Here is a 17,752-nt window from a genome sequence, read left to right as displayed (position 1 = left end):
TCGCACGCACGCACGCACGCACGCACGCACGCACGCACGCACGCACGCACGCACGCACGCACGCACGCACGCACGCACGCGCACACACACCGGGCCTTGCACTTGAAATGCCGTGGGGCTCCTGTCTTCTAGACGTGGAGTCGCGAGGGCTAGCCTGGCCCTTGCCCCCACCACCTCGTGTGTGTGGAGACGTTGACCTCACCTCACCTTACCTGTGACCCGTGAGACCTCTGCTTCCTTCGACCAGGCCCATGGCCTCCACGGAAGCCAGTGGCGCTGCATCGCCGCCCAGCTGCCCGGCCGGTCCGACTCGTCGGTCCGCAACCGCTGGGTGCGCGCTTCCGTGGTAGTAGTAGGCAGCCTTAAGGCTCCAAGATCGGACCCCCTCTCCACGCCTAGTAGTGTATGTAGTAGTGGCAGCGGGCAGCCTCGCTTCCAAGATCGGACCCCCTCTCCACGCCTCAGCGACTAGCACAGGCGGCGTAGCTGAGTCAAACCCACACGGGGACTGGGGGAGACGGGAACAAGCAGGGGGCTCACGGCGCGCGCCCTCCGTGTGAGGGGCCGCGCTCCCGTGTGACACGCCGATGGCCACGCGCCCGTACGACATGCCCCCCCCGTAGGCGCGGCTCAAGGAGGCGGCCAAGTCTGCTGTCTCGCCCCCGGCCGCCTCGCACCGCCCGGCCCGCGAGCGGCGAGCTGTGAACAGCGTCTCTTCACACCTCTAACTGTGAATAGGTGCGGGCGAGGCGGACCCGCGAGCGGCGAGCGGAGCCGGTGGAACCGGCGGATGGCTCGGCTCCCACCCGCACCGCCCTCCTGCCCCCCGACCTCTCCGCTCTGGCGGGACGCATCGCCGCCGCTCAAGCCGACGCCAGCTCGCAGCCTCCGGTCATGGCGTCGCTGGCGGAGCCGCCGGACGCAAGGTGCGCCAACGACACGACGTGAAGCAGCGGTCGGGGGAGCGGGAGGTGGCCGAGCCACCGAAGCATTGAAGCATGTGCTTCAACCCTCGTGCGTGGCGCACCGCCGCCAGACCGTTACAGGCGCGCACGCTCGCCATCTGCATCAGTCCTCTAGATCTAGGTAGCCCACCCACTCGAGTGCCCGCGATGCGGGTGCGCACCTACATGTCCCCGCGGGTTCCCTCTCTCTGAGCACCCCCCTGTCGTGCTCTTGGACCTTGGATGTGGTCTCGTTCGGTCTTTGCGCGGTGTGCGGGAGCAATTAGTTCGTTAATTTTCGAATGTTTTGACAAGTCTCTAGAGGTGTAAGAGGACTATAGACCGTCGTCCCTTTTCTGCTGCATTCGTTCTGGCACTGTGTGCACCTTCCTCCCACATTTTTCTACAGGGCGTTCTTGCAGATCGACGGTGGGCGTGGGGAAGCAGGTGGCTTCGTCGCCCGCCTCGCGATTGGCTCCGTCGTCGGCGCGGTCATCTTTGCGCGCTCTGTCTGGCGGCCCACCGGCTGAGACAAGCCGCGCCGTGGGCCGCGAGCGGGATACGTGCCAAGCCGGCGGGGCCGAGAGCGAGACAGATCTACGAGGGGTCAGGTGCCAGGCGCCGTGGAGGTATCGCCGACACTGTGTTTCTGATCCCCCCCCCCCCCCCCCCGCAAACGCGCCGTTTGTGTATTATGACCAGAGGTTATGACGCGGCGCCTGGGCGCCACACGGCCGAGCGACGCCGTTCAGATTCTCGGCCGGTGCGAGGCGAGAGGCGCAGGGACCTCTCTCCGCTCGCGCCCCCGAAGCCGGGCGCTAAGCCGAGTCCACGAGCGAGAACACGCGAGATTCGCCGAGTCAGGCGAGCGACGACAAAGTAACTCTACTGCGTACTGGTGGTGGTGTGGAGGGGAAATCTCGAAGGACGAAGCTACTGGTGGTGGTGTGGAGGGGAAATCTCGAAGGACGAAGCTGTGTCCTGTGACCGCGAGTGAAGTTTGGGAAACCTTGTTATTTCTGTTTACCTCTCCATCTACTCGCCCCAACCCATACCATCTACTCGCCCCAACCCATACGTCGCTGTCTTACGCTCTCGCTTCTTGCGGCCACTCGTGGACGAAGAGGTTCTTCCAAATGTTTCGTTCCCGCGATGGCCTCACAAATGCCTCGCTCCGCGAAAGGGTCAAGCAGATTGGATCGATCTCTCTTCTGCAGTACGGCAACGTCGTCTGCCTGTGCGACCTCTGCAAGGGGCCGTTGGCCAACGCTGCGTCGCAGCTCGGCCCGATTGACATGTCGCATCCCTACACGCTTGCGACGGGCGCGGAGCAACCTCCCCCATGGCCCTCTCTCCCGTCATGCTCGGTCTCTCGCCTGCGTCGCTCGAGCAAGTGCTCGGCGAACTTGCGCCCGCCGGTGCGCCACTGCTGCCAGCGCCGCGCGTCGGCCAGATGGGCAATCACGCCGTGCTTGCTGCAGCACGCGAGCAGCAACGCAGCCTCGCGCCGAGCAGCTCGACTGTGCACGTAGCGCCTACGCCCGCGGCCGACCGGCTCTCTGCCATCATCCCAAATCCCGTCCTGGAAAAACACGTTGACATGAGGCCCGACACCCTCAGCCGCGCAGTGCGCATGCTCGAATGCATCATCCACGCTGGGCCAGAAGCGGTTTCGACGTTCCTGGGCGGCAGCGACCACATGTCAGGCTTTGTCACCGCCGCTGCCGCACGGGTCAAGGCGTTCCCGTCGCAAATGTTCAACGAAGGCGGGCCGATCGCCAACCTCTTCTATGGCCATGTGAGCGGCTTCACGGCGTCCAACTACTTCTGGAACTGCTGCATTTCGGAGGTCAACACCATCGACCCGTCGCAGCCGTACCGAGGCACAGTCGACCTCTACCACCTGTACACGGAGTATCGTGGCAACACGTCGCGCATCATCGGTGCCATCGACCGCGCCTCCTCAGGGAGGGGGGGGTATTCCGATCCGCTCGCCGTATGGGAGTGGTGCTCCAAGATGCCGCTGTACTGGTATTGGGTCATGCGGGTGCACAAGACGCCGTGGATGCTCAGCATGATCCATGTCACCGAGGGAGGGAAGACGGTCGAGCCTCCGCCGCGGCCTCCGCCGTCTCACCTTCCGCCCGCGCCTCGCCTTCCCGCGCCTCCCCTTCCTCCGGGAGACTCTGCGCCGGCGGCTGCCATGCCAATCGTGCTGGCGGCCCCTCTTCTCTCGCCTGCCGCGGCACCTGCGGCGCCGCCGGTGGAGCCACCACCACCCAATGGCGACCTGCTCGAGCAGACCGAGGACCAGTTGCTGCGGACCATGCAATACAACGCGAAGCTCCGCAACCTGGCCGCAATCAACGAGCTGCTTCGCTCTTGCCCCGCCGAGGAGCTGGACGAGCCCTTTTATGTGGAAAAGCGGGCCGAGGCTGCGGCCCTCAAGGCGGAGCTGAGCAGCAGCATGTAGGCAGCATGTCGAGGCATGCCCCGCAGGGAGAGAGCTCTCGCGACGTCCGCATCGCGCGACACCTGCCCCGAGCGTGTAGCAGCTCGTGAGGCGGCCCTGGCGGAAGAAGTAAACGGTAGAGACGTGTTGTCATCACACGCATCGCATGGTAGGTGAGGGCATGATACATGACATGTTATGCGTTACAAAGCAATTGACGAGTTACATGCATGCGTGCAGCGAGACGAGACACCTCTCTGACATGAATATGAGTGGGGCGAGACATGAAAACATGTGTGCATGCATGTGGATGTGGACATGGGGACCGTGGGACACATGCGATTGCGGCGGTCGTCGCGACGGGAGAGAGTGTGGCCGGCGATCGCTGCCTCGCGCGGCGGGGCGGGGCGTGGCCGCCGCCTGTGCTCGGCGCGGAGGGGATCGCGGTATGGGGAGGGGCGCGGGGCGTGGACGCGCCAGAGTGCTGCGCGCGCGGAGAGGCTACGGCGCAAGTGGCACTCTGGCACGGTCGGGACTAGTCGAGCGGCTCCGGTGCATGCGCAATGTTGCGCGCTTCAGCGGCCTGACGGCAGGCCATCACGTCCGAACGCACCAGGTAGGTGGCCTGCCGGACAGCCGTGAGCAGCCGCTCAAAGCGGCCGCCGAGGTCGTGCTCGTCGGGCGGAACGACGGCAAAGGTGCGGAGGAAGCGCCGGTCGCTGTCGCTCCAGTGCGCGTGCCCCATCTCGAGCGTGCAGAGCCGCTCAAAGGTGAGCGGATGCGCCACCTCAGGGTGGGCGTCGGGGAAGCCAGGCACCGCGTGGGTGCGGTGCTGCACTTGGACGGTCGGCGGCAGGACCCGCGCCTCGAGGGAGCTGTCGCGCGCGAGGCGGACCGACGCGTACGGCATGAAGCGAGCCTGCGTGTTGGCGCCAATGAAGAGGGCGCATGCCTGCATGGCGTGCAGCAGGTTCAGCTGCAGGTCGACCCGCAGCGGCGAGGTGCCGTCGTGCATGAGTAGCCCCTTGTCAATGAGGTCGTACCACGAGTCGAGGCCAAAGTCGACGTCCAACGGCGCGAGCGGGCCTCCGCCCGGCACCTCGAGGGGGAGGCCGCCGTGGCACGGCCAGACGCCCAGCGGCGGCCGGCGGACGTCGACCGCCAACAGCAGCCCCTTCCCAAACGGCGTGGGAGTGAACTTGTGCGCCCACGGCCGGAGCCAGGCGGTGCAGCAAATCAGCCGCCGCGTGAAGGGCTCGTCGTCGAAGTCGAGCGGGTCAATGGTGTAGCCGACAATGATGGCGACCAGCTCGGGCGGCAGCATGAGAAACGGGTTGCCCGAGACGCAGTACTTGGGCAGCGGGTCGGTCTGCATTCGGGAGCACTCGACCTCGGCGGCTCGCAGAAACAGGAGTTCCGGCATGTCAAACGGCTCGATGTACCCCCACTTGACGGCGTAGTTCGGGTCGCCGTGGTTCTCGATGACGAAGCGCGAGACGAAGCCGCCAGCGGCGCCTGGCAAGGTGCTCTGGCACATCTGAAGGCCCCACTTCTCGCGGACGTTGTCGAGCCACTCTTGCGGCGCGTTGACGGGGATCTTTTGCAGACCGGTCAGGGACCTGTGTGGGATGGGCATCCGACGGTGAAGGATGGGCACGGGCACACGGGGCGGGAGGGAAGCGCGCACCGCACGCGAGTCTCGATCTCCATGCGAAGCGCCTTGGTGTTCACGGCGTCGAGCTGGTCTGCGTCGGTGATGACCACGTAGGAGCCATCCCGGCACCCCACGTCGCGAGCCACAAAGACCTGCTGCACGTCGCGCGAGACGGGGACATTGAAGTACTGCGACGCGAGGATGGCGTTGCCACTGCGGCGTCGCGGGTAGAGCGCCCTGCTCTCCACTCTGCCCCACGATTGCTCTGACGGCTCGAGGTTGCTTGCGAGGACCGTCACGCATGGAGTGCGGCCGACATGGCTGACTGTCCGCGTTTGCTTGTACATGGCAACGCACTGCTGGGAGGTGGGCACTCTGTTCGAATCGCCCGAGCCCCACACCCCCGTCTGGCGGCGCAGCCGTTCGAGCCGAGCGGCCAGCATTTGGTTTGGCCCCGCCCCGACTTCTGTCTCACTTCTGTATGAGGAAAACGCCGAGTTTGCGGTCCAGCCAAACACAAGGGCGCGGAACTTGGGCGCGGACCATGGAAGAGGAACATACGCTGGAAGTTACCCCGGCGTTTTGTTGGTTTCCTTTGATAGGAACGGGCCCAGTGTTGTGCGAGGGAGTTTTGTTGTAAAATTCTTCTTTCACCTTCATCTGGCCGCTGCTCGGCCAGCGAGTCATGCTCGGCGGGCCGGTGTCAGGCGGTGCCGCGGCAGCCCCCAACGCGGTTGTGACAGCGGCTAAGCGAGGCGAGGAGGAGGCGGTGCTGGCGTGGCTCGAGGACGGCGGGCGGGCCGACGCGACGTACGAGAGAGGCGAGGTGAGCGGCCTCACACTGCTGATCGGCGCTGCCTTCCACGGCCACGAGCGGGTGGTCGAGCTGCTGCTGCAGCGCGGCGCGGAGATCAACCTGCAGAGCAGCGAAGGCGTCACCGCGCTGATGGACGCCGCCGGCAACGGCCACGAGCGGGTGGTCGACTTGCTGATACGGCGTGGGGCTGAGGTCAACCTGCAGAGGAGCGACGGCGGCACCGCGCTGATGGCCGCCGCCCACCTAGGCGACGAGCGGGTGGTCGACTTGCTGATTCGGCGCGGCGCTGATGTCAACCTGCAGGATAGCGGCGGCTGCACCGCGCTGATGATCGCCGCCTTCTTCAACCACTCCGCCGTCGTGCGGCGCTTGCTGCGGGCGGGCGCTGACACGGCGGCGCGCAATGTGAACGGCAAGACAGCGCTGCAGATGGCCAAGGAGAAGGGCCACGCCGAGTGCGTCGAGGCCTTCAAGAAGCACGTCCAGGATATGCTGGCGGGACGGCCCACGGCGACGGCAGCCGGCGGCGCAGGCGCAGGCGGCGCTTCCTCCGGCGGCGCTTCTTCGGCCGGATCGAGAGTCGCGAAGACGCCATCTCCAGCGGTGGCGGCGGGGCGGGCGTCGAGCGGTGTCGTGGAAGTCTCCGACGAGGTCGTGGCAGCAGCGGAGCGTGGCGAGGAGGCGGCGGTGCTGGCGTGGCTCGACGGCGGCGGGCGGGTCGACGCGACGTACGAGAGAGGCGAGGCGAGCGACCTCACGCTGCTGATGAGCGCCGCCCGCTACGGCCACGAGCGGGTGGTCGAGCTGCTGCTGCGGCACGGCGCGGAGGTCAACTTGCAGGACAGCGACGGCCTCGCCGCGCTGATAGACGCTGCCAACAACGGCCACGAGCGGGTCGTCGACTTGCTGATACGGCACGGCGCTGAAGTCAACCTGCAGAACAGCGAAGGCTGGACCGCGCTGATGATCGCCGCCCTCTTCAACCACTCCGCCGTCGTGCGGCGCTTGCTGCGGGCGGGCGCAGACGCGGCGGCGCGCGCTCCGACCGGCGAGACGGCGCTGCAGATGGCCAAGGAGAAGGGCCACGCCGAGTGCGTGCGCGTCATCGAGGAGCATGCGGCGGCGGAGGCGGTGGAGGCGGCGGAGGCGAGGGAGGCGGAGCGAGCGGCGGCAGAGGCGGAGGCGGCGCGGCATGCCGAGGCGCTGCTGGCGGAGGTGGAGGCGGAGAAGGAGGAGCGCGCCAGCAAGAAGGGCAAGAAGAAGAAGAAGAAGAGCGGCGGCGGCGAGGCAGACAACGCGGCGCCTGGCCCCAGCGCCACCGCCGCTCTGGCGCCGCCAACCCCACCGCCAGCCCCATCTCCTCCGCCCGCCGACGCAGCCGCCATCGCCGCGGCGGACGAGGCGCTGCAGCAGGCCGTGGCCGCTGGCTCGTACGAGGGCGTGGCCAGCGCGCTGGAGGCGTGCAGCGGCCTCGCGAGCCCGGCCGTGCTGGCGGCGGCGAGGCGCGCGTGCGACAAGCTCAAGGAGGCGCGGCAAGCTCAAGGAGGCGCGGAAGAGGGAGAGCCAGCGGTTGCGCAAGGCGCATGGCGCGGCGATGGGCGCGCTCAAGTCGCTCGACACAGCGGACAGCCCCTCCGCGCTCCGCGCGGGCATCGCTGCCGCCAGGCCGCACGTGGGCGCGCTGCCTGCTTTGGCCGAGGAGGTGAGCGCGGCGGAGTCGAAGCTGGAAACTCTGTCGGCGGAGGAGGCGGCTGTTGCTCGGCCCGTCGAGCTAGCCCTGTCGGACCTCACCGCGGCGACGGACGGGTTTGCAGAGGGCAAGCTGATTGGCAGCGGCGGATTCAGCCGCGTCTACGAGGCGTCGGCCGACCTCCACCTCTCCCTCGCCGCGCCTCCGCAGCTGCGCCACTTGCCGCTCGTCGTCAAGCGGGCAAAGTCGGGCCAGTCGGGCGGTTTGTCTCGGGCGGAGCTCGAGGTGAAGCTTCTCAAGGCGGTGAGCCACCCGCACCTGCTGCCGCTGCTCGGCTACTGCCTCTCGCCCGACGGCGTCTGCCTCCTCTCGCCGCTGATGCGCGGCGGCTCGCTCGAGGCGCGGCTGCGCCTCTCGGATCCCGACCGGGCGGCGCAGCTCCGGCGGCTGGGGATGGTAGAGCCGCCAAGGCCGCTGACGTGGCAGCAGCGCGTGCGTGTCGCGTGCGAGGCGACCGAGGCGCTCGTCTACCTCCACTCGAAGGGCATCGTGCACCGCGACGTCAAGCCGGACAACATCCTGCTCGACGAGAAGCTGGCCGCCGTGCTCGCAGACACGGGCTTCGCCAAGGACCAGCGTCCCGACGCCTCTGTCCGCTGTCGCTCGACCGCCCTCTACATGTCCACGGGCTACCTCTGCCCCTCCATCTCCAAGGGGGGCGAGTACTCGAGCAAGACGGACGGCTACGCCATCGGCATCACCCTCCTCGTCTGTCTCACCAACCGGTCCGAAGTGCAGCTCACCGACCGGTGCGAGGACGAGTTCGAGGAGGACTGGACCGACATCGACGCGGCGAAGCTCTCGGACGTGGCTGCGGGCTGGCCAGTCGACGCGGCGCGCGCAGTAAAGGACCTCGCGCAGGCGGGGGACGGGCAGAAGAGCCTCTGCCACAACAGCTTGCGCAAGCGGCCCACGCTGCCCGAGGCGCTGCTGACGCTCCGGGCGCTGCTGTCTGGCGCGCAGGCCGGGGCGGGGGTGGAGGAGGCTGCGCCGGCTCCTGGAGACGAGGCCGCTGCGGCAGCCGCCCGTGCCACCGGGTACGAGCCTTCGCCGCTCTCGGTGCAGGTGCGCGGCATGCGCACGGGCGGCGACGCGCAGGCGCGCATCCAGGGCAACATGCTGCTCGCCTTCAACACGCTGATGCCGCGCCTCCACGCTATTTACGCCGCGCGCTCTGCGGCGGCGCCCGACGGCTTCGAGGAGGTCATCAACTATTGGCACCGCGAGTGCGGCCTGCCTACCGATCTGCGGAGCCAGCTGCACTCGCTGCGCATCTGGGCGAACGCGGCGAGGCACCACGACGCGGCGAGGTGGAGGAGGGACGGGCCGCGCAGCGAGGGGGAGGCGTCGCGGCTCGTGGCCGCGGTGACGGAGGCGATCGGGGCGATCGAGGGGTAAATATGTGTGTGTGTGTGTATGAGTGTCTGTATACACAACAAGAACACAACGCACTCCCTCCGCAAGAAAAACCCCGGCGGGTGCGCAGCACGGGCCGCACTTCCCGATCACATGATATCGGAGTCCCCCGCCACTGCCCACCCCTCTCTCCTAGGCCTAGTCTGGCCGGTTCTTTTGTCAGATCGACACGAAATAGAATGAGATAGAATGAGATAGCCAGATAGCGCCAGATAGCGCCAGATAGCGCCAGATAGCGCCCCAACCCGCCGCTGCGGCGGGGCGCCCCGCCCCCCTCTCTCGCCGCGCGCCTTTGGCACCGTGCTCTCTCGCCTTACTACGACCACCTAGATGGTGCCGACGGCTGCCTTCCACGCCCGGTGCTCCTCAGTGTTGAGGTCGAAGGTCAGCTTGAAGTCAGTCGGATCGGGCTTGGGGGGGCGGATCTGCTCGTAGCCTGCCTCCTCGCCGCCGAGGCGATCGGCCTCCTCGCAGGTGAGGCAGAGCGCACAGCCTGGTTGCGCATCGAGCCACTCCTTCGACTTGTGCTTGTTGTCAAGCGCCAGCCGCCACCGCTTCTCGAGCGCGATAGCCATCGGGTTGCTCGCGTGCCTCCCCATCCAGTGCGAGTACAGCTGCGACACGGCGCTCACGCCATTGAGCACGCGGTGGCTCTTCTTGCACGAGTCGAAGGGGCAGATGAGGACCACGGGGCTCGGGTGGTAGTCGGCGTTGCCCATCACCTACCAACAGGAACAGGACGGCATGTGTGTACAAAACGGCATGTGTGTATGTGCGTGTGCGTGCGTGCGTGCGTGCGTGCGTGCGTGCGTGCGTGCGTGCGTGCGTGCGTGCGTGCGTGCGTGCGTGCGTGCATGCGTGCGTGCGTGCGTGCGTGCGTGCTCACCTTCTCCGTGAGGCCACGGCCCTCAAAATACTTGGCCAGGTACTCTGGCTCCGACCGCATGATGTCGCTCGATGCGGGCTTCCACGAGCCGGTCACGTAGCTGCGCGTCGAGGCCGTCACGCCGTAGATGGAGCCTTTCAGCTCGTCGAGCTTGGTGGTGGAGGCCTCCTGCTTGCGCGTGCGCGGCTTGGACTTGGCCTTGAGCTTCTTGCCCACGTCCACAGCGCAGATCTCGACCTCGACCGTGACCTCCGTCTCGTCCACAAGCAGCTGGCCCAGCCGCTCGATCTGAACGCGCGCGGTGGACAGCGTGGGCTGGTCGCGGACCTTGAAGAAGAGCGCCTGCTTGCCGCTGAACAGCACCTTGCCCTGCAGGCCGATCTTGACGGAAGTGGGAATCTCGAACGACTCGCGCAGGTACGGCTCGAGGCGGCCCCAATCCTCGGCCGTGACGATGGAGTTCACTCGCAGCTCCGGGGGGCAGCTTGCGAGCAGCGTCACGTCGAAGGTGTCCTCATCGATCGGGTCGTCCTGCTTGATCAGGAAGCGCCACTGGAGCAGGCCCGCCTTGGCGGTGGCCGCCGTCTGCACGCGGGCCGCCTTCTTTGCGGCCTTCTTCTGCTCCCGCTTGAGCTCGCGCTCCTCGCGATCATCGCGTTCGCGCTGCATGCGCTCCTCGCGCTCCGCCGAATCCTCCGAGGAGGAGGAGGAGGAGGAAAGGCTGCGGTCGCGGCCGCGGTCGCGGTCGCGGCTGCGGCTGCGGCTGCGACCCATATAGAGCTGGCGGGAAGGAGCGTCTATGCGCGCGCAGCGCGAAGAAGAAAAGAAAAACGGCTCGAATAGGCGAGATCGCCGCGAGATCGCACGAGATAGAACGAGATAGCTGGATTGATCTGGATCGCCCCAGATAGCACGTCAATCTGATGAAAAGAACCGGCCAGCCTAGGCATTCTCCTCCATGTCCATGTCCATGTCCATGTCCATGTCCATGTCCATGTCCATGTCCATGTCCATGTCCATGTCCATGTCCATGTCCATGTCCAAAAAAAACTGTTCAGTTTTCAAAGGCAAAACACGACGCTCTGTGGTTGGTGCACCCCTCACACTGACACATTCCCCTCATCCCTTACCCTTGGCTGAGCACATCTACCTGCGAGCTAGTCTCTCCGCATTCTCTCCCCTAGTCATCCGCCCGCGCCGCGCGCCATCTAATGGGCGTCTAGTGCAGCCACTGACGGCACTATTCCAAAGGAGCGGTCGATGCCTCGCCTAGAGTTCGGGTGGACTTGCGCACTGCTTAGCCCTGAGGGGGGAGTGTGTGTGAGGTGGTGTAATGTTGTCCCGTTTCAGGCGGCAGGTCAGGGGATTAGCCGGGAGGATTCGGCAGCTCAGCCGGGGGCTGAGCGTCTGCAGGCAGCCTTCCGCTCGCGCCGAAATTCACAGCCCTCCCGGGCCGACGGGGTGCTCCTTGGATCGGGCCCCGCTCCCCGCTTTTCCTGTACCTGGACTGTCCGGGTCAGGAGGGTGAGAGTATTGGGTGGGCGAGGGAAGTACATCTGGCGGGTGGCGATTGAGGGACAGCAAGAGGGCTGATTGGGGGGTCAATGGGCGCGCGGGCGGCGCTTCGTGGTCCTGGGCGAGCAGGGGCAGTGGTTAGGAGTCTTGGGCCTGGAGATATGAGGATTGTCGAGATGTCGTGCGAGAGCGGTAGGTGGGGGAAGGTAGCGCGGCTGGAGAGTGGTGTCCGAGGGACAGTGATGAGTTGTCAGTTGGGGCGCGAGACGCGCGGGACAGTGTTGGAGGCGGCCAGTGAGGTAGGGTTGGCTTTGAGAGCAGTGCAGCGAGTGTGTGGTCAAGCGTGGGAGCGGCGCGCGAGCACCGGATTTTTTTGCTGTGCGAGTCGAGTTCGTGGCCGGTGCGCGGGAAACTCGCCGAAAACCCGCGCAGCCGGCCGATTGTACGACCGAGGTCGCTGATTGTGTACGACCGAGGTCGCAGAGCCTTGGCGACGCGACGCGCACGTCGCCAAGGAGTTCGTAAACGATGTCAGAGTTTTAAACGATGTCAGAGATTTTTTCCATGTCCATGTCCATGTCCATGTCCATGAACAACGCAATCCGACGTAACAAAAAATCACCAACACCATCCACATAATTCACCTCTCTCTCACTCTGCCCCTTCCCCTGCTTGGCACTCGCGTCCTCACTCGGCCTCAGCGCGCCACCGCGTGCGGCAGCACGTGCTCGCGCCACACGTCGGACAGCGCGCTCCGGTCCGGGCGCGCCTCGGCGTCGTCGGGCGGAGAGAGCGCGATCTGGTAGCCGATGCGCATGACCATCACCGCGTACTCGCGCGCCGCCGCGGGGAAGAGCGAGTGGCTTGCCGGCGACCACGGCGCCGCCGCCCGCCGGATCAGCGCCGCCGCCTCGCCCTCACCGCCCGCGGCGCGCTGCAGCGGCGTCGGCTCGCCCTCGTGCAGGCTCGCGCCGTTGCGCAGCAGGGAGAGAGCGCGGGCGGCGGTGAGGCTCTCAAGGTGCGCGAGCGGCGTCCAGCCGCGGCTGGCGACCAGCCAGGCGGCGAGGTCGGCGTGGCCGCGGCGGGTTGCAAGCTTCTCGGGCGTGCCGAATGGCGTAGCGGCGCGGGAGGCGCCGTAGGAGGAGAGGAGCTTGGCGACCTCGAGGTGGCCGAAGTGGCACGCCATGAGCAGCGGCGTGAAGCCGGCCGCTGCGGCTTGGCCGGTGTCGCGGGCTTGGCTTATCGCTGCGCCGGCCTCGAGGAGCAGCCGGGCGATCTCGAGGTGGCCGTTGTGGCACGCGGCGAGCAGCGGCGTGGAGCAGCCATTCATCGCTTGGTTGATCGCCGCGCCCGCCTCGAGAAGCAGCCGGACGCACTCGACGTGGCCCTGCTGGCACGCGATGAGCAGCGGCATGAAGCCGCCAGCCGCGGCTTGGTTGACCGCCGCGCTTGCCTCGAGAAGCAGCCGGATGATGTCGACGTGGCCCTTCCGGCACGCAATGATCAGCGGCGTGACGCCTTGGGCCTGAGCTTGGTTGACCGCTGCGCTGGCCTCGAGGAGCAGCCGGGCGACGTCGAGGTGGCCGTTCCTGCACGCGATGTACAGCGGCGTGACGCCTTGCTCGTCGGCTTGGTCGATCGCCGCGCTGGCCTCGAGAAGCAGCCGGGCGACGTCGAGGTGGCCCATCCGGCACGCCATGAAGAGCGGCGTGACGCCATCGTCACGGGCTTGGTTGACCGCTGCGCTGGCCTCGAGGAGCAGCCGGGCGACCTCGGGGTGGCCTTCCGAGCACGCGATGAGCAGCGCCGACGCGCCGCCGCTGCTACCACCGCCGCCGCCCGTCGTCGCCCCGACGCTCGCGCCGGCCCCAAGCAGCAGCCGCGCCGCCTCGGCCTGCCCGTGACGAGCCGCCCAGGTCAGCAGCGTGTCCTGCTTCTCCGTGTCGAGCCGCGCGTTGAGACTGCCGCGCGTCCGCCGGCCGGAGAGGTGGGCGTGCAGCGAGGCGAGGTGGCCGGCGGCGATGTCGGCGAGCAGCGTGGCGGGCGGGCTCGCGGCGGGCGCCATATCACCGAGTCGAGACGCGGCGGTTACGTCAGAGAGGGCGGTGTGTCGCACGGCGCCCGCCAGCGAACGGCTCTCTCGTTTGCGCACGGGCGTCGAGGCGGCCTCGCGCTCGGCGGCGTCCTTGGGCGGCCCGCGCGCCGACGACGACCCGGCGCAGCCGCTGAGGTCTGGGGCGGGGGCTCGAGAGCGCGTCGGAGGAGCGTCGGCCCCCGGGCCCCGCCAGCAGCGCCCAATGCGAAAAAGAATTTTCCCACCCAGTGTCGTGCGAAAAAGAATGTAAACAAAAAACTCTCACAGCAGACAGGCTCGACACAGGAGCGAACCAGCAACAAGGCGAAAAAGAATTTCGCGGCGTGCCTCGCACGACAAGGCACGGGCGGGGGAGAGAGAGAAGAATATAGGATGGATAAAGCGCCTGTTCACGGCATGGAGGAAACCGGGGAAGAAGACTCCGAGGAGGACGAAACAACACACACCAGTGGTAATCCCGTCGTCAGCTGTCACGATGCACCCGAAGGGAAGAGGACCCCAGCGCCAACATCATCGGTGGAGGTACATCGTACAAGTGTCGAAGAGAGAGTGGACCTGAGCAACGATATGACTTGGCGGCAAATGATCGCAGTGGGCGTCAGAAGAGTCGTCCTTGCGCGAGGAGAGCTCGATAAACTCGAGGAGGGCAGAGTTGCGCCGAAAGGCGGGAGAAGCCGCGAGAGCAAGGGATCGGCAGGCGGCGGCGGCGTCGCAGGACGAGGCAGACGAGAGCGACGCGACAGAGGAGGAAGCGGCAGGAGGGAGAACGACGAGAGTGGGACGACCGCGAGGTGGCATGAAGGTTGCAGCGAGAATCGGCGAGGGACTAAATAAATAAATAAACAAAGAGCTGGACAAATACCAAATTCCAAATCGCAAACATAGAAACCCAAACACAGGCGGCGACGTGGCATACGAGCTCATAGGAGAAGGAGGCGCACAACTTCCAAGGACGCACGAGCGAGAAGCACGCACACAGCCATGACGATAATGATTGAGCGCGTGAACGCCAACTCCCCGGCACAGGCCGTGAAGAGCCGCGCACGCGGGCCGACGATTACGCAGCTGCGTGCCAAGCAGGCCGCTCTTGTGGCCGCAGCTGAGCTCGCAGCTTCGAGTAACGCCGAGGCGAGTGTGGTAAGGCACTCGCCCGTCGACGAAGCCAAGCGGTGGGCAAGCGGCAAAGGCCGCAAAGTGGGCTTCTCAAAAGCACGTGCCACCTTCCGTGGCGGCGGCACGGGAATCGCGGCGACGGCCGCGAAGCACGACTCGCTCATCAAGAAGGCCCGCTGGCGCGGCACCGAACAAATTGCCCGGGAGACTCCGGCGGGCTCTGTGTCCGTAGTGACGATGCCGCACCGCAAGGACTTCGCCTCCGACAAGGAGCACCAAGTGAAGTTTAACCTGTGGCTGAAGGCGGACGGCTTCAAAGGCAAGGTGCTCAACGGGGCGGTGAGGGAGCCAGAGCAACTCCCTCGCTCGGGCTCACGCGTGTGTGGATCCATGTAGGAGCGACAGCAGCGGGTGGCCGCGCAGTACGAGAAGCGCGTGCTGACCATGAACGCGTGGGGCCAAAAGCAGGGCTACCCGCCGTTCTGCGAGGTGGTGACCCAGGAGGACGGCTTGGCCAATCTGCAGCTCATTGTTGACAAGGTGCGCGGCAAGGAGGTGCCGCGAGTGCCGGCGGTGTCCGCTTTCATCGAGTTCTGCGTGGGCATGATGACCGGCGAGGTGGAGAAGGGCGGCTGCCGGGAGCTCCGAGCTGATCCTCAGCTGTACGCCACGGCGGCATACGGGCTCTCGCAGGCGGAGATGATGATGCCGGTCGAGAAGAAGGGCACGTTCGGGTGGGGGCCGTACAAGGACGCGCCGTACAAGCTGCAGAGCATCCAACAGTACGCGACGGCGTTGCGCGTTTGGCTGAAGGAGGAGCTGCGCCGGTGGCCAGACGCAGGTGTGGCCAACCCGATGTACGACGGGTGGGTTGCCTCTGTGATGAACTACGTGCAGAAAGAGCTGCCTTCTGCGCGCATGGAGGAGCGGCTGCCGCCCGCGTTGACGACTGGCGTCTTCAACGAGAATAAATACATAAAACGGACACACCAAACAAGGGGTGGGAGAAGGACAGGGTCCCCACCTGCACGAGCAGGATCTTGTAAGGACGATCAGGGACACAGGGGAACGGGAGCGGGGAGCGCATCTCGCGACACGGAGAATAAATAAAATAAATAAAACGGGCACGCCAAACGAGGGGTGGGAGAAGGACAGGGTCCCCACCTGCACGAGCAGGATCTTGTAAGGACGATCAGGGACATCGCATAGTAATAAATAAATAAACAAAGTGTAGTGGAAAATCCAAAATCCAAATCGCAAACATAGAAATCCAAACACACACACAGCCACGTGGCATAGCATAATAAAATAAATAAAGAACTACAGAATAAATAGAACGGACATCCCAAGCTAGGGCTGGGTCGAGGACAGACACGTCCCCACCTTTGCAGGATAGGATTTTGCAAGGGCGAGGGGGAGGGGGCGCATCGCGGCGTGGAGAGGGTTGGGCACAGACAGTGCCCCGCCCACGTTTTCTCTTCGGTTGGACGCGGCTGCAATATGGTGGGCGACGCCGAGGCGGACGAGGAGGAGTCGCAGGTGGCCACGAACCTGGCCAAGGCGGCGGCGCTCAAGGAGGAAAAATAAATAAAACGGGCAAACTCTGAGACGAGATGGGATTTAGGGACATGTGTCCCCGCCCTGCACGATCTTGGTGTGAGGGATCTTCAATCCGTGTCCCCTCACCCCTCGTCACAACCCGACACGGAAGAGCGGCAAGAGTTGGGGCTGCGGCTACGGCTGCGGCTATGAGAAATAAAAACGGACACCTCTACTGTGAGATGGGTAAAAAGGAACAGGTCCCCGCCCTTGCGATCTTTGTTTAAGACCTTTTAAGAAACGAGGAGGTTTGGGGGCTTAACTTGCCATTTAAGAGATTGCAGGCACCGGGGGTCCCTCTTTTAAGACCACCGTTTAACAAAGTCCGGCACGCGTCGCTGGGTTCCGCGCCGTTTTCTCCAATACTGCCATTATTAGGCACACTGCCGTTATTTTAGGCACAAACCCGCCTCTGAAGACACATCTGCAAGTCTGGTGCACTGGCAGGAGCCATACTCGCATAGGAGACACGTGCTAGCTGACTGTAGCCAGCTTCCCGGCCTCCGGCGTGTCTACCGGGAGCCTCCCGGACCATCGACCTCGGGAGCTCTCCCGCACCGTTTAAGCGTTTAAGACCGTTTAAGGAATTGGCGGCCCAGCAGCTCTTAAAACTTGCCATGGCAAGTTTTAAGCCGTTTAAGCCGCAGGCGCCCCAGGGCCCACCCTTTTAAGCCTAGGGGTCCCCTAAGCCAACTCCCGCACAAACACAATCGCCGCACTCTGGCCATCGAATGACTCCGAATGACTCACTGTGTGTGCTAAGACAGAATTTCCACAGACAGAGCCAAAACGGGCCGTGCCGCGTTTGTGGTGTGGTGTCTTCTCAAGCACTATAGCATCCCCGCTCCTCCCCGCCGGCGGCGCCGGCGGCGCGGCGCCCGCGCTCGGACGGACGACGGTCGACGCTCAACCGGTCAACGCGGTCGCGAACGAGGTGTAAAGTTTGTGTGTGTGGAGACGTTTACCTTACCTTACCTTACCTTCTCGAAAGTTCCCCTTACTTACGGCCCCTTTTTCTGTGTAACGGCATGCATGTGTGTATATCCCCACCGTGACACCTCGCCCGTGCCCCCACAGCCTCCTCACACCTCAGCACGCGCTGGGGTATCGCGCCCATGCATATGAGAACAGCAGACAAAGGTGACCAGTCCCCGAAACGTGACAGTCTAGTGGATTCATCAGCAGTTGAAATCTGCCGCCCTCCGTCCCAACCCTCGTCTCATTCCGTGACCTCTCGAGAGCGCGCTCTCGAGCCCCTCATCTGAAACCGAGAGCCTTGAGCGCCAGCTAAATCGACATCATGGCTGCGACCGACATGCTTTGAGAGAGCCCACGCGCCTCGCCGCAAGTCGTGTCTAGACCAGCTCGTCCGGGTTGGTCTGACGCACGTACTGCGGCCCGCTGCGCGCGCGCGCGCGGATGGCGCCGACGACAGCCGCGCCCACAGCGAACAGAGCGACCAGGCCGATCGCACCGAAAGAGTAGCCCTGCTTGGCGGTCGGGCGCGGCGC

At 65.4% G+C, this 17,752-nt stretch overlaps 4 protein-coding genes across 4 annotated transcripts in view; 2 read left to right on the top strand and 2 right to left on the bottom strand.

Annotated features, from left to right (window-relative positions):
* Positions 1 to 107: 107 nt before the first annotated feature.
* On the top strand, positions 108 to 948 carry EMIHUDRAFT_235703 (hypothetical protein; the record flags this gene model as incomplete). Its single annotated transcript, XM_005779863.1, has 4 exons — positions 108 to 134; positions 248 to 331; positions 624 to 653; positions 739 to 948. 4 exons carry the CDS (start codon positions 108 to 110, stop codon positions 946 to 948), a joined length of 351 nt encoding a protein of 116 aa, XP_005779920.1.
* A 4,904-nt stretch (positions 949 to 5,852) lies between these two features.
* On the top strand, positions 5,853 to 8,424 carry EMIHUDRAFT_366578 (hypothetical protein; the record flags this gene model as incomplete). Its single annotated transcript, XM_005779862.1, has 3 exons — positions 5,853 to 5,885; positions 6,621 to 6,629; positions 7,936 to 8,424. A coding segment is annotated over exon 3 (489 nt), but the record flags the coding sequence as incomplete, so codon positions are not given.
* Positions 8,425 to 12,131: 3,707 nt separating this feature from the next.
* EMIHUDRAFT_235697 (Hypothetical protein) lies at positions 12,132 to 14,453 on the bottom strand (the record flags this gene model as incomplete). Its single annotated transcript, XM_005779861.1, has 2 exons — positions 12,132 to 12,344; positions 14,427 to 14,453. 2 exons carry the CDS (start codon positions 14,451 to 14,453, stop codon positions 12,132 to 12,134), a joined length of 240 nt encoding a protein of 79 aa, XP_005779918.1.
* Positions 14,454 to 17,195: 2,742 nt separating this feature from the next.
* The window catches only part of EMIHUDRAFT_443163 (hypothetical protein), a 3,435-nt gene continuing 2,878 nt past the window's right edge, over positions 17,196 to 17,752 (bottom strand). The window contains exon 4 of the mRNA XM_005779860.1: positions 17,196 to 17,752. Within this exon, the coding sequence (XP_005779917.1) occupies positions 17,597 to 17,752 (156 nt within the window). The 3' untranslated portion in view covers positions 17,196 to 17,596.

Source organism: Emiliania huxleyi, assembly GCF_000372725.1.
Source record: "Emiliania huxleyi CCMP1516 unplaced genomic scaffold EMIHUscaffold_224, whole genome shotgun sequence".
Lineage (NCBI taxonomy): Eukaryota > Haptophyta > Isochrysidales > Noelaerhabdaceae > Emiliania > Emiliania huxleyi.
Note: the sequence above shows the minus strand (reverse complement) of the source record. Positions and strands in the feature narration are given on the sequence as shown.